This window comes from Giraffa tippelskirchi, chromosome 9 (genome assembly GCF_054371585.1).
Source record: "Giraffa tippelskirchi isolate mGirTip1 chromosome 9, T2T-mGirTip1v1.2.pri, whole genome shotgun sequence".
Taxonomy (NCBI): domain Eukaryota; kingdom Metazoa; phylum Chordata; class Mammalia; order Artiodactyla; family Giraffidae; genus Giraffa; species Giraffa tippelskirchi.
In genome coordinates, this window is record NC_137283.1 from 116,555,016 (window position 1) to 116,567,399 (window position 12,384).

Genomic DNA, 12,384 nt, shown 5'->3' on the forward strand with positions numbered 1-12,384 from the left:
CTTTTAGTGCTTTTGTAGGATTAAGTGAGATGATGGACTTTCCCAGTGCCCTGGCACATTATAAGTGTTAAAGCCATATTTATTTTTGCTGTTAAAAGTGACGATTTTCAAGAAAAGCATAATGTTTAGTAAATTGTTTTTCAAGAAAAGCATAATGTTTAGTAAATTGTTTTTATTACCACTGCCTTGCTAGAGAATGATAGTATTTTTCACAAGCACTTAAAGGGCACCAGAATTTTTTTTTTTAACTGACAAGGATTGTAGAAATTTAAGAATAAAGAACTCATGCATTTATGATTTTTACTTACCTGACTTACAAATATTTTGTCCCATGTGAAACAGATGCAGTAAAACGCAGGACTCTTCCAGCTTGGATTCGAGAAGGTCTTGAAAAAATGGAACGTGAAAAGCAGAAGAAGTTGGAGAAAGAAAGAATGGAGCAACAACGTTCACAATTGTCCAAAAAAGAAAAGAAGGCCGCAGATGATGCTGAAGGAGGAGATGGCCCTCGTTTACCTCAGAGGAGTAAATTTGTAAGTAGACTTTCTTGATCTGAAACTCCTTGTGCATCTATTTGAAAAAGTTAACTGACTTTCTGACTTAATTCATTTGGTATGATAATCTCTAGGTTCATCCATGTTACTGTAAATGGCATTATTTCTTTCCTTTTTATAGTTGAGTAATATTCCTTTGTATGTATATATACACACATACCACATCTTTATCCATTCGTCTGTCGATGGACCTTTAGGTTGCTTCCACGTCTTGGCTATTGTAGTTTCCATAGAGGCTGCACCAGTTTACCATTTACAAATACCATATAGCATTTATATGTGGAATCTAAAAGAATACGTATGTGAAATCTAAAAAGATACAAATGAACTTACTTATAAAACAGAATAGACTCACAGACATAGAAAAGAAACATATGTTTACCAAAGGGGAAAGATAGAGGGAGGGATAAATTGGGAATTTGGGATTAACAGATGTACACTACTATATATAAAATAAAAAACAAAGACCTATTGTGTAGCACAGAAACTGTGTTCAGTACCTTGTAATAACCTATAATGGAAAAGAATCTGAAAAATAAAGCCCTTGCTGTATGCCTGAAACATTGTAAATCAAATATATTTCAGTTTTAAAAAGTTTGTCAAAATAAATAGGTATTAATTTAGTCTTTGAAAAAGTACTAGAGTAGTATCCTTGAGATTAACTTTCAGTTAAGTATATTGGAGTTTATTTATATATATATGTTACGGAGGGTAGTAAGGAGAAAGAGGGCAGCAAATGTATTAAATGTTTCCTTCCAGAGAGAAATTACTCAGTGAGGTGCTAGATAATATGTTTTACCTTGACAAACAAATCTCTGTTCCTTTATTGCAGTACAGTGAACTCCCTAGTGATGGCCTATAAAACAGCTATACTTACACTAGAGGATATAATAACTTTCATAGTTTTTGACAGGTACTGAAAGTAACGTAAGGTTTTAACTCTTTGAATCTCTTATCAGTTAGATGGCATGAATGGCTTGAGAATTTTTTTGTTTTTAGCAGCAATATGCTTCTAGCTGGTATGACAGCCGCAGCACTGGCCAGTATGCAATTCAGGAAATTCTTCCTCCCAAGGGCGTTTTTTTCCTTCAGAAATAAGTTTCAAGCACAGCAAATTAACTGTTTGCGCAGCTGGTAAAAAATCTGCCTGCAATGCGGGAGACCCACGTTCGATCCCTAGGTTGGGAAGATCCCCCAGAGAAGGGAAAAACTACACACTCCAGTGTTCTGGCCTGGGGAATTCCGTGGACTGTTATAGTCCGTGGGATCGCAAAGAGTCAGACATGACTGAGTGACTTTGACTTCACTTCAAGCAGGTACTGGCTTTGCTTCAATTCCATGAATGCTATAAGCTACTTTTTTTTTTTTTTTTTAACAAAACAACGATACCAAAGATGTGATTTTGTTCTGGGTGTTGCGCAGATAAGAAACAACAGGCTACCACTATTAAAATTTATCTTTAAAAAGAAAAATTTTTTTTTTTGATCTCTACATGAAATAGTAGATTTCCCGGTTTGATGTTTTTTTTTAAGTGTCTAAAAAAAAAACCCTCAAAACTGGAGATTGTCCTCCCTTTTCTCCCAGATGCCTTTGGACTTGTTTTTACATGCAGTCTTCCTCTGGTTTGAATAGTCTTTCCATAGTATTTTTTAGGTAATCACCTTGGCTTTTACTTAGTATGATTGTTAAGAGTGACTGTGGAATATTTCTTTCGTAAAGAAGAATCTACCTTTTAAGGTGTGCCATCTGGATACTGAAAACCTAAAACTATAGAAAGGGACAAACTGCTGGTATTTCCTCTATCTGAAGTAAACCTCATTTCTTGCTTATCTGTCCATCATGTAGCTGAAAAAAAAAAAAAAGACAAATTTCATTAACCAGTTTAGATCTAGAAACTGACTTTAGATTTTTTTTTTTAAGTCACATGATTTTAGGTAAAAAGCTTAAATTTACAGCTATAAAAGTTATACTGAATATATGACTGTGGCCCATTTATCCAAAATTCTATATACCACTCATCTCAGGACCATCATATAAATTAAATCAATCTCTGGGCATGATGTACTTCTAGTTATTTATCTTAGGAAAACTTAGGAAAAAAATTGAAATTAATTCTCACAAGCCATCTTGTGATCTTGTATTTCCTCTCTTTAAATTACCAAATGAGATCTGTAGCACAAAAATGTTATTTAGAGAGAAATTTCATTTTTATGTATCTGTTTCATAGACTTTAATTTGGGGTTTTAAAATAGAATATTTAAGATAATTATTTTATGACATAAGCATGAATTTGGGTGGCCCAAAAAGTGCTGTTACTTTTTTTTAGGATAGTGATGAGGAAGATGAAGACACTGAAAACGTTGAGGCTGCAAGCAGTGGAAAAGTCACCAGAAGTCCATCTCCAGTTCCTCAAGAAGAACAAAGTGAACCAGAGATGACTGAAGAAGAGAAAGAGTATCAAATGGTAGAATGTTAAATTTCTTACCTTTACCATGTACAGGCTTAAAAAAAATTTTTTTTGAGATACAATGACATTCAGCATTATATTATAGGATTCATCTTGTTAATAATTTTTAAAAATTTTTTGATTGGCTATCTTAAACTTGAGAACTTGTAAAACAGTTATGTATATTTGCTGGGCACTAATGTCTGCAAAATCCAAGTAACTCATAATATATGAAATCACAGCTTATAAAGCAGTTATTAAGAACATTTTCTAATATCGACAGCATGATTAAATAGTGTTTTATTAATACTACGTGAGACCCAAGAGAACATTTCCCTGGTGGCTCAGATAGTAACAAATCTGCCTGCAATGCAGGAGACCTAGGTTTGATCCGTGGGTTGAGAAGATCACCTGGAAGGGAGGGCATGGCAACCTACTCCAGTATTCTTGCGTGGAAAAGCCCCATGGACAGAGGAGCCTGGTGGACTACAGTCCATGGATGGGGTCACAGAGAGTCAGACATGACTGACTAAGCACAGCATTATTTTCTAAAGTGTGTTTTTTGTATACTGAAGAAGATTAAAAGAACATATAGAAAAATAAATTTAGGAAGCTCCAAGTTTAACACAGTTAAAGATGTTTCATTGAAAGACTTCACAGCCTTCAGTGTCTATAATGTGTACTGTAGATTTCTGAGATTGGTTATATAATATGCTGAGTTTCTCATGTTGGTTGGTCAGTGATCTTTGGAATGTCCTTAGATGATGCTGATTCGGTGTACTCTTATTTTAGTAGATGAGTAATCTGGATCCCAGAGAGGTCCCCATTTGAAACAGCTGTTGGTAGCCAAACGAGTGCTAGAATGCAGCTCTTATTTTAAGTCTGTTGTATGCTATATGATAGTAATAAAGAAAAAAAGGATTTCATTTCACAAAATGCAGTAATTGCCGTTTCCTTATTTTCCTTGTTTTTTTTTCCCCTCAGATTTTACTTTGAGCTGAGGGTTAATGTAAATTCCTAAGTGGTATAAAAAACTAGTATTGTGGTGCTTACGAGTAATATTATTAAGTGAAAGGATATTCTCAACTTAAAACACTCCTGGAAACTTTTATTAATAGGGACTTTAAAAAAAATGTTTTGTCTCCAGAATTAGAATTCAGTGTTTCTGCTTTACAGATAAATTCTTATATATATTTTAATCCATATGATTTAAAATGTTTTTAAAGTGCTGATAATTTACAATAATTTTCAAGATACTCTGTTCCTTAGAATAGCTAATCTGATCTTTAAAAATGTTTTATAAAATGGCTTTGGCTTTTAATTTTTTTGAAAATATCAAACTGTGTTAGTAACTGTAATAGTTAAATTAGGAATAAAAAACAAATGTATAAAATATCCTTCCTTAGATGCTGCTGACAAAAATGCTTCTGACTGAAATTCTTCTGGATGTCACAGATGAAGAAATTTATTACATAGCCAAAGATGCACACCGGAAAGCAACGAAAGGTATATTGTGGGTGTTCTTGGTTTTCTTTTTCTGGGGCTCTTTGGTTTTGGTGGCTACTTTGGACTTTTTTGTTCTTGTTGAATTACTAGCAGATTATGGATCCTCTTGCATGTTCTAACTCTTTGGGAAATATTAGATTTGTAGACACCATATTAAAACTATACATATATTTTTGTTTTATCCAACCTACCTAAGCACAAATTAGCAATTTTGCTGTTGTTCTATAACATGTACTGTGGAAAATTCTTTATGTTCAATTTCACCTGATTTTTTTTTTTTTTAATATATAGATACCATGGTATTGGTGTATGATTTCTAATGCATTTAGTTTGACTATTGAATTATGAACCTTCAGAATTTTCACAGTTAACCACTTGTAATTCTTACAGAAGCAAGTAATATGTGCCCCCCTCCATATTTTTAGTAACACTTAAAAAGTATATTGAAAGAAAATTTTAGTTGTATTCCATACCTCAAAAATACAAGTGTATTGGTCAACATTTTCCCTCATTATCAACCAGTTTCAGCTCACATCAGAATTATAATTTCAAGGCCAGACATACTACTGGTTTAAAATGAATGTTATGTTTTTAATGTTTCTTCTCTCCCCAAAAAGCAGCAATAGTAGTAGATTTAACAATACCGTAGACTCTCATGACTATGAAATCGTGGCTATTTGTGTTAACATGTTGTTCCTGTTGTTGATGTGATACAAAGCTCCTGCAAAACAGCTGGCACAGTCCAGTGCACTGGCTTCCCTCACTGGACTCGGTAAGTATTCTCCTTATTTGTGAGAGGGCCTTAAAGGGAAAATCACACTTACCTTGTCTCTCTACATGTTCTGTTGAGAAACTGTACTGGGCCTACTCAGTGTATAAAATTTAGGTCTTAGGGTAATATCAGTCTCTAAAAGGTTTGCTTTTTTTTTTTTTTTAACTAAAGCATTCACAGTGAAAATATTATAAATGTGGTGACTAATTCAGTTTATTAGTACAAGTTATAATAGTTCATAATTTAGCCATGATAGCATTTAAGCTCACTTTCATAATTATTGCATACATGCCTTAGGGAAGAACCTATCCATAAATGCTTATAAGGACCTTTATTTAGATTGTATTGCAACAAGTCAAGTTTTACCATAGAGGAAAGGGTTTATCTTAGAGCATGATAGTAGTGATGTTCATAATTTTCCATTTGCATGATACATTATCAAGTGTATAAAAGCTTGAACTTGCCTTTTCCGCATATGCATTTCAAATTAATATTTGTGAGGATCAGCAGAAATGGGTAAAACCAAATGCCCATGTGATCTTGTTATGACTACTGTCTAGATCACTTCAGGGTGGGGAGCAGTTATATAGCACCTTGCCATTTCTGTACCATTGAGAATTACCATATTCTGATTTTGTTAGGAAAAAAATATTTAGCATCCCTTGGATTTTTGAACTTTGATCAGTGAAAGAGTTAATTTTGAAATATTTTCAGGATCATAAACTTGTATAAGGTAGTTTGAATTGATTATGCTTTAGTAAGGCTTTGTTACTGCCCTATTAAATAGTTTTGTTGGTTAGCAGGGACAATAAGACGGTCATTTTCAAGATTCCCTATGGTGAACAATATATGAAATATTCTTGAAAGAATAAGATACTAAGTATCAGTTTTCTCCAGGATTCTGTGCACTCCTTAAACATTGTAATTTATACTCCTCCCCACCCCGAATAAGCATATTTTTCCAAGAAAAGGCAATGAAAAAAGAAATGAGCTTTCTTCTCGGGCCTTAAAAAGTTTTTAGTACATAGAATAATGTTTACATGTGATAGACTGGGCTTTATGCACACAGGTGGACTGGGTGGTTACGGATCAGGAGACAGTGAAGATGAGAGGAGCAACCGAGGTTCTGAATCATCTGACACTGATGATGAGGAATTACGGCATCGAATCCGGCAAAAACAGGAAGCTTTTTGGAGAAAAGAGAAAGAACAGCAGCTGTTACATGATAAACAGATGGAAGGTATATCTTTTAGACTCACTTAGTGTTTGTACCGTTAGTTTGTATTTCTTTTTATTATTTTTTAACCAACCTAAAAATAACAGGATAGAATCAAAGCTAGATTATATATAAATACTACATGATGTAATTGAAAGTAAGGTTTTTGACTCATTAGCAATTTTTATCAAACTTAAAGTCAAAATTAATTATATTATTCAAAGTATGTAGTTTATAAAAGTTAAACTATTGTTTTGGGAGACATTAATTCTACTGACTATAAGTTAAGCTATTTGATGTCTTTTTATTTCTCACTGAAGTTCCTAAAATGAAAAGACTTTTGAAAGGAATGCTTTGTAAGCTATTGAAGAGTAATTTGTAGCTAACATATTTAAGGACAATAGAAGACTTTTTAGAATTTAGTTGGGCTTCCCTGGTGGCTCAGAGGGTTAAGGGTCTGCCTGCAGTGTGAGAGACCTGAGTTCAATCCCCAGGTCAAGATGATCCCCTGGAGAAGGAAATGGCAACCCACTCCAGTATTCTTGTCTGGAAAATTTCTTGGACGGAGGAGCCTGGTAAGCTACAGTCCATGGAATCGCAAAGAGTCACACACAACTGAGCAACTTCACTGTAGAATTTAATTATGTAAAATGCTATACATGTGTACAGCTCTTAGTTTATATAATGATACTAGGAATAGTGAAAGAATATTTACTTAGACTTGATTGTTTGAAAATCTTACTGGACAATTTGAAAAGTAATTATTGAGCTAACAGCCAAAATTTCCTATAAATTACTTATTTACCTTCAGGTTGCTTTAATGTGTAAGAGGGAAATGTTTTCTTACTTGCTTTACTGTACCTCTGCACTTGGGTACTCCATTGCTGTACTGTCCAGACAGGTAGCTAACTGCATGTAGCTACTGAGCATTTCAAATGGAGTCAGCTCAAATTGAAATGTGCTGTAGGTATATAATACACACTAGACTTCAAAGATTTTACAATACAAAAAAAGAGCAGAATATTTCGATTTTCTTTTTAACTCATTGCATGTTGAAATGATAATATTTTTTATATGTTGGGTTAATATGAAAATTAATTTCAAACCTGTTTCTTTTTAGTAGCTGTTAAAAAACTGTTTAGTAGCTGTTAAAAGTAGCTGTTAAAAAACCCTGAATTGCTTACTGCATTTTATTTCTGTTGAACAGTGCTGCTCTATTTTTATAGTCTTACAGCTTGAAATTTGCTAGTATGGAAGTTTTTTCATTGTATGTTTGCCTTTCTTACTATTTTTGTCTTTTTCTGTTTCAGAAGAAAAGCAACAATCAGAAAGGGTTACAAAAGAGATGAATGAATTTATCCATAAAGAGCAAAATAGTTTATCACTGCTAGAAGCAAGAGAAGCAGATGGTGATGTGGTTAATGAAAAGAAAAGAACTCCAAATGAAACTACATCAGTTTTAGAACCAAAAAGAGAACATAAAGAAAAAGAGAAACAAGGAAGGAGTAGATCAGGAAGTTCTAGTAGTGGTAGTTCCAGTAGCAATAGCCGAAGTAGTAGTACTAGTAGTTCTGTCTCTAGCTCTTCATACAGTTCTAGCTCAGGTAGTAGTCGCACTTCTTCCCGATCTTCTTCTCCTAAAAGAAAAAAGAGACATAGTAGGAGTAGATCTCCAACAATTAAAGCTAGGCGTAGTAGGAGTAGAAGTTACTCTCGCAGAATTAAAATAGAGAGCAATAGGGCTAGAGTAAAGATTAGAGATAGGAGGAGATCTAATAGAAATAGCATTGAAAGAGAAAGACGAAGAAATCGAAGTCCTTCCCGAGAGAGACGTAGAAGTAGAAGTCGCTCAAGGGATAGGCGAACCAATCGGTCCAGTCGTAGTAGGAGTCGAGATAGACGTAAAATTGATGATCAACGTGGAAGTCTTAGTGGAAGCAGTCATAAGCATAAAGGTGAGGTTAAAGAACAAGAGAGGAGAAAGGAGAGGAGTCGAAGTATAGATAAAGATAGGAAAAAGAAAGACAAAGAGAGGGAACGTGAACAGGATAAAAGAAAAGAGAAACAAAAAAGGGAAGAAAAAGACTTTAAGTTCAGTAGTCAGGATGATAGGTTAAAAAGGAAACGAGAAAGTGAAAGAACGTTCTCTAGGAGTGGTTCTATATCTGTTAAAATCATAAGACATGATTCTAGACAGGATAGTAAGAAAAGCACTACCAAAGATAGTAAAAAACATTCAGGCTCTGATTCTAGTGGAAGGAGCAGTTCTGAATCTCCAGGAAGTAGCAAAGAAAAGAAGGTTAAGAAGCCTAAACATAGTCGATCGCGATCCATGGAGAAATCTCAAAGGTCTGGTAAGAAGGCAAGCCGCAAACACAAGTCTAAGTCCCGATCAAGGTAGTATACTTTTTAAAGTATTTTGTCTGATTTAAAAAAAAAAATTTGAATTTATTCAAAGTTGAAAGTGTCCTTTCTCTCTCTCTCTTTAATAAACTCAGTTTGGTACTTGATAAATGATCATAATCATAAGTAATTTTAGAAATCCTATATAATAATATTTATTTGAAAATTGCAGATTCTTTAGTATAAAATACATTTTTATTTTTAAATTTTATCTTGTCCCTTTCTTTTTTTCAGATCAACAACCCCTCCCCGTCGTAAACGCTGAGGAATGATGTGGCAAGAATGCCATGATGTTTAAAAAATTCCATGAGTTTTAAGGGCTTGTCTCATTATAGAGGCATATTGTGGCTGTGTAGGTGAAACCAGAATTTTTTTTTTTTTAATCTGTAAATAGGTGTACTTTTTTCAAATGCTGCTCCAAGTTACTTAATAGGATTTCTTTCTATTACATTTTTTTCAAAAAATAGTGCATAATAAGACTATAAACATGCCATTCTCTTTCAGCTGTAATGTTCTTAAAATTATTCTTGAATGTACTGTGATGTCAATAAAGCTCTTTAGTTCATTTTTGTTAAATTCTTGCACCTTAATTTTATGATTTTAATCTGAGGAACGTACTTTTATAAAAAGGCAGCTGGAATTTTGTATAACAGGTTTTAAAGGTACTTTCTCTCATCTCCCCCAAAGAAAATGGTTTTAACTTAATAGTTTGTCAAAGTTTGTAAATTGTACCCATGGATTTTTGTCAGATTCCAACTATAAGGGTGTAGAAGAGGGCCAGAAACAGATCTTTACTTTTCATTTGAAAGCATTTGACAGCTTTCTAAATTTTTCCTGTTTGGGGGATTTTCAAGTAATATATTCTCTGTGTATAAAGTATGGTTCACTCCTGTTAATGAAATTGCTGGAATCAATCAGACCAGTGCACCATTAGAATTATTTATAAGGAATGATTGTGTTTGACACTAATAGCAATTCAAGTCCGGAACTATATTCTGCAGTTACCACTTCTGTTTTAAAGTGTATTTTAAACACTTGGGGATTACTGTAGAACTAAAACTCACAATTGAATATGTTTATTTATATTTTTAAAGTATAATATGACCTCAGCACAGTGGAGGAATACTGTGTTATGCAGGTTTGTGTCAATTTCATAAAATTAAAATGATTTGGTTTTGTCACTTTCTTAAAATGATGATCAGTGAGTGGTCTAGCAATTTAAGGCAGTCATAACTTACAAATAAAATGAGGCTCTGCAGGCACTGAAATGCTGAACTGCTTCTAGGGTCCATTTTATATGATTACTCACTTGTGCCACAATAGATAAACCTCAGAAAACCAATGCTTTTAAATTTTAATTTAAAAAGGAAAGAGCAGATGCAGATCACAGAAAAGTTTTCAAGTATGCCTCTTACCAGCAATAGTTCATTTGAAAGTAAGCCAGGTTTTTGCCAAGATCAGTGTTTCCTCAAAATGAAGGTAGAAATAGACTTGTAACAGTGTGCTCTTGTACCTCTACATAGGTTCTTAAATAATTTTGAGCAGTTATGCATTTATCTTGAAGAAACAAATCAACTGTGAATAAATGCATGTTTACCAAAATGATTGTTTTACAGTGCAGTTAGTTCTGATATTTATAAAGTTGACATTTCACACAGTAACTTTTAAATAGTTTGGAAGTCTATATAGTTTAGACATCAGTCACATCTGGAGACAAAATAAAGGAAAATGTGCAATATTTTTTATGTAGATGAGCTAACACCGTGTACCTAATTACAGAACTAATTGATTAATTTGTAATAAATAAGTTGTATAACATTTTCATATCTTAAGATGTTTTTTAGAACAATCTTCAAGTGAAATATTTTCAAAATAAAATTCTACAGAAAAACTCTGGCTATGACACGCACATTTTTGGGCAAGATGTGAACTAGAGCCAAAAGTATTATTTGACAGTTTGATTTACTCTGCCATAATATACCAGCTTATCATTTAAATCTGTAGATAGTTTTAAAAGCATAGTCATGATGTATATGATTATTAGTAAATATATCAGTGTTAGATATTTGGGTTTTCAGTTTAGAAAATTCATCATTTCCTTGACATGTAATGAAGTATGTTTACCTTGAGTGGTAAGATTTTATAAAAAATAGGGCTTCCATGATTTGGGATGTGAATGCTAAAACTTTTACGTAAATTAATTAGATGTGTAATTTGGTTATGAAATCTTTTCTAAAATGACACCACCAGAAAATTAATAGATTAATTTTTTGAGATAATTATTTGTCTGGACTGGTTAATAAAATCTGTCTTAAGAGGTTTTCTTTTAAAATATTTCTAGTGTATTAATAATCATACTTGTTTTTGTGTAATGGGGGTAAACCACACCATTAAGAGAATAAAGTGTAATTTGGAAGAGGTAATTATAAGATTTGTTTCAGGCCCCTAAGTATAAATAAAGATTGGTGTGGAATTTCAGTGTACATGTTTCCTACCCTTGTAAAATGTCTTTTTTAAAAAGCATCTATTTCTAATGGTATAATACATAATAGTTAAACTTTCCAAAAATCATCTATTTTTTAATGTCTGAGTTACTCTTTTTCTTCGAAGAAAGACATAAAGTATAAATAATAGTTATAAATTACTAAAGTTTTTAACCTGTACAAAGCATGGTGTAGTGGAAATAGTCTTAGATTCATTGGATTGTCCTGGCTTTGCTTCTTGATGGTTTTGGGCAAATCACTTAATCACTGTGGAACTCATTTTCTTAAACTATATAAGGTCTTAAACACTTCTAATCCTTAAGTTCTTCAGTTTTAATTAGAATTTGTAATATCTAAACCTAAAGGAGAAGAGGGGCTTAAAATAACTTAATAGCCCTTAAAGTAACTCATGTGTAATGAGTTACATTTATACCCTAAAGGTTTACTAGGTGTCACCCACAAGGTTTTCCTATTTCCTATTTTGATTTTGGTAATGTTAAGATAAAATTACCCTAAGTTACCAATTTGTATGGAATTTTATAAATACAGAAATTTACCAGTTAAACCTGAGTGGATGTAGTAGAGTTATTTCAAAGAGATAAAGCTGTTTGCTGTAAGGGAGAACTTTACCCTTAACTTGAATTTTAAAAAGTTTATATAAAGTTATAAAATTGAATTTCAAAATATTAAATAAATTTTTAGTTTTATAGCAAAATAAACTATAGATTCTAGTTTACAATATGGGTGAGACCATGGAGATCTGGGAAATAACTACAAGGACAACCATACATCACATAGCTGCTAGTCCTTCCAGCACAACTTGTGTTTAAGCATCATTAGAAAAGCCTTTTGTTGGTACTTGTAGAGAAAAATTCTGTAAGCTAGTTTTGCTTAACTGAACCAAACCGGTAGGTATTCAAGAGACTTTGTTTCCTCTTGGTATTAAGGCAAATCACTGCCTTTGTTGTCTAACTGATGTGAAAGCAAACTTTCACTTTGCTTTT

At 33.0% G+C, this 12,384-nt stretch overlaps 1 protein-coding gene across 19 annotated transcripts in view; it reads left to right on the forward strand.

Annotated features, from left to right (window-relative positions):
• The window catches only part of PNISR (PNN interacting serine and arginine rich protein), a 26,223-nt gene extending 16,750 nt beyond the window's left edge, over positions 1-9,473 (forward strand). For 13 of the 19 annotated variants that reach the window (XR_014065122.1, XR_014065125.1, XR_014065120.1 and 10 more), the window contains 7 exons: positions 343-533; positions 2,881-3,018; positions 4,407-4,506; positions 5,225-5,278; positions 6,348-6,518; positions 7,805-8,891; positions 9,132-9,473. Coding sequence is in view for 11 of the 19 variants with exons in the window: in XM_081529138.1 (XP_081385264.1) it covers positions 343-533; positions 2,881-3,018; positions 4,407-4,506; positions 5,225-5,278; positions 6,348-6,518; positions 7,805-8,891; positions 9,132-9,162 (1,772 nt within the window). In the remaining 8 variants the exon portion in view is untranslated. Of the gene's footprint in view, positions 1-342; positions 534-2,880; positions 3,019-4,406; positions 4,507-5,224; positions 5,279-6,347; positions 6,519-7,804; positions 8,892-9,131 lie in introns of those variants that run through there. The other 6 variants (XM_081529144.1, XM_081529145.1, XM_081529146.1 and 3 more) reach the window with 4 other exon arrangements.
• Positions 9,474-12,384: the final 2,911 nt, after the last annotated feature.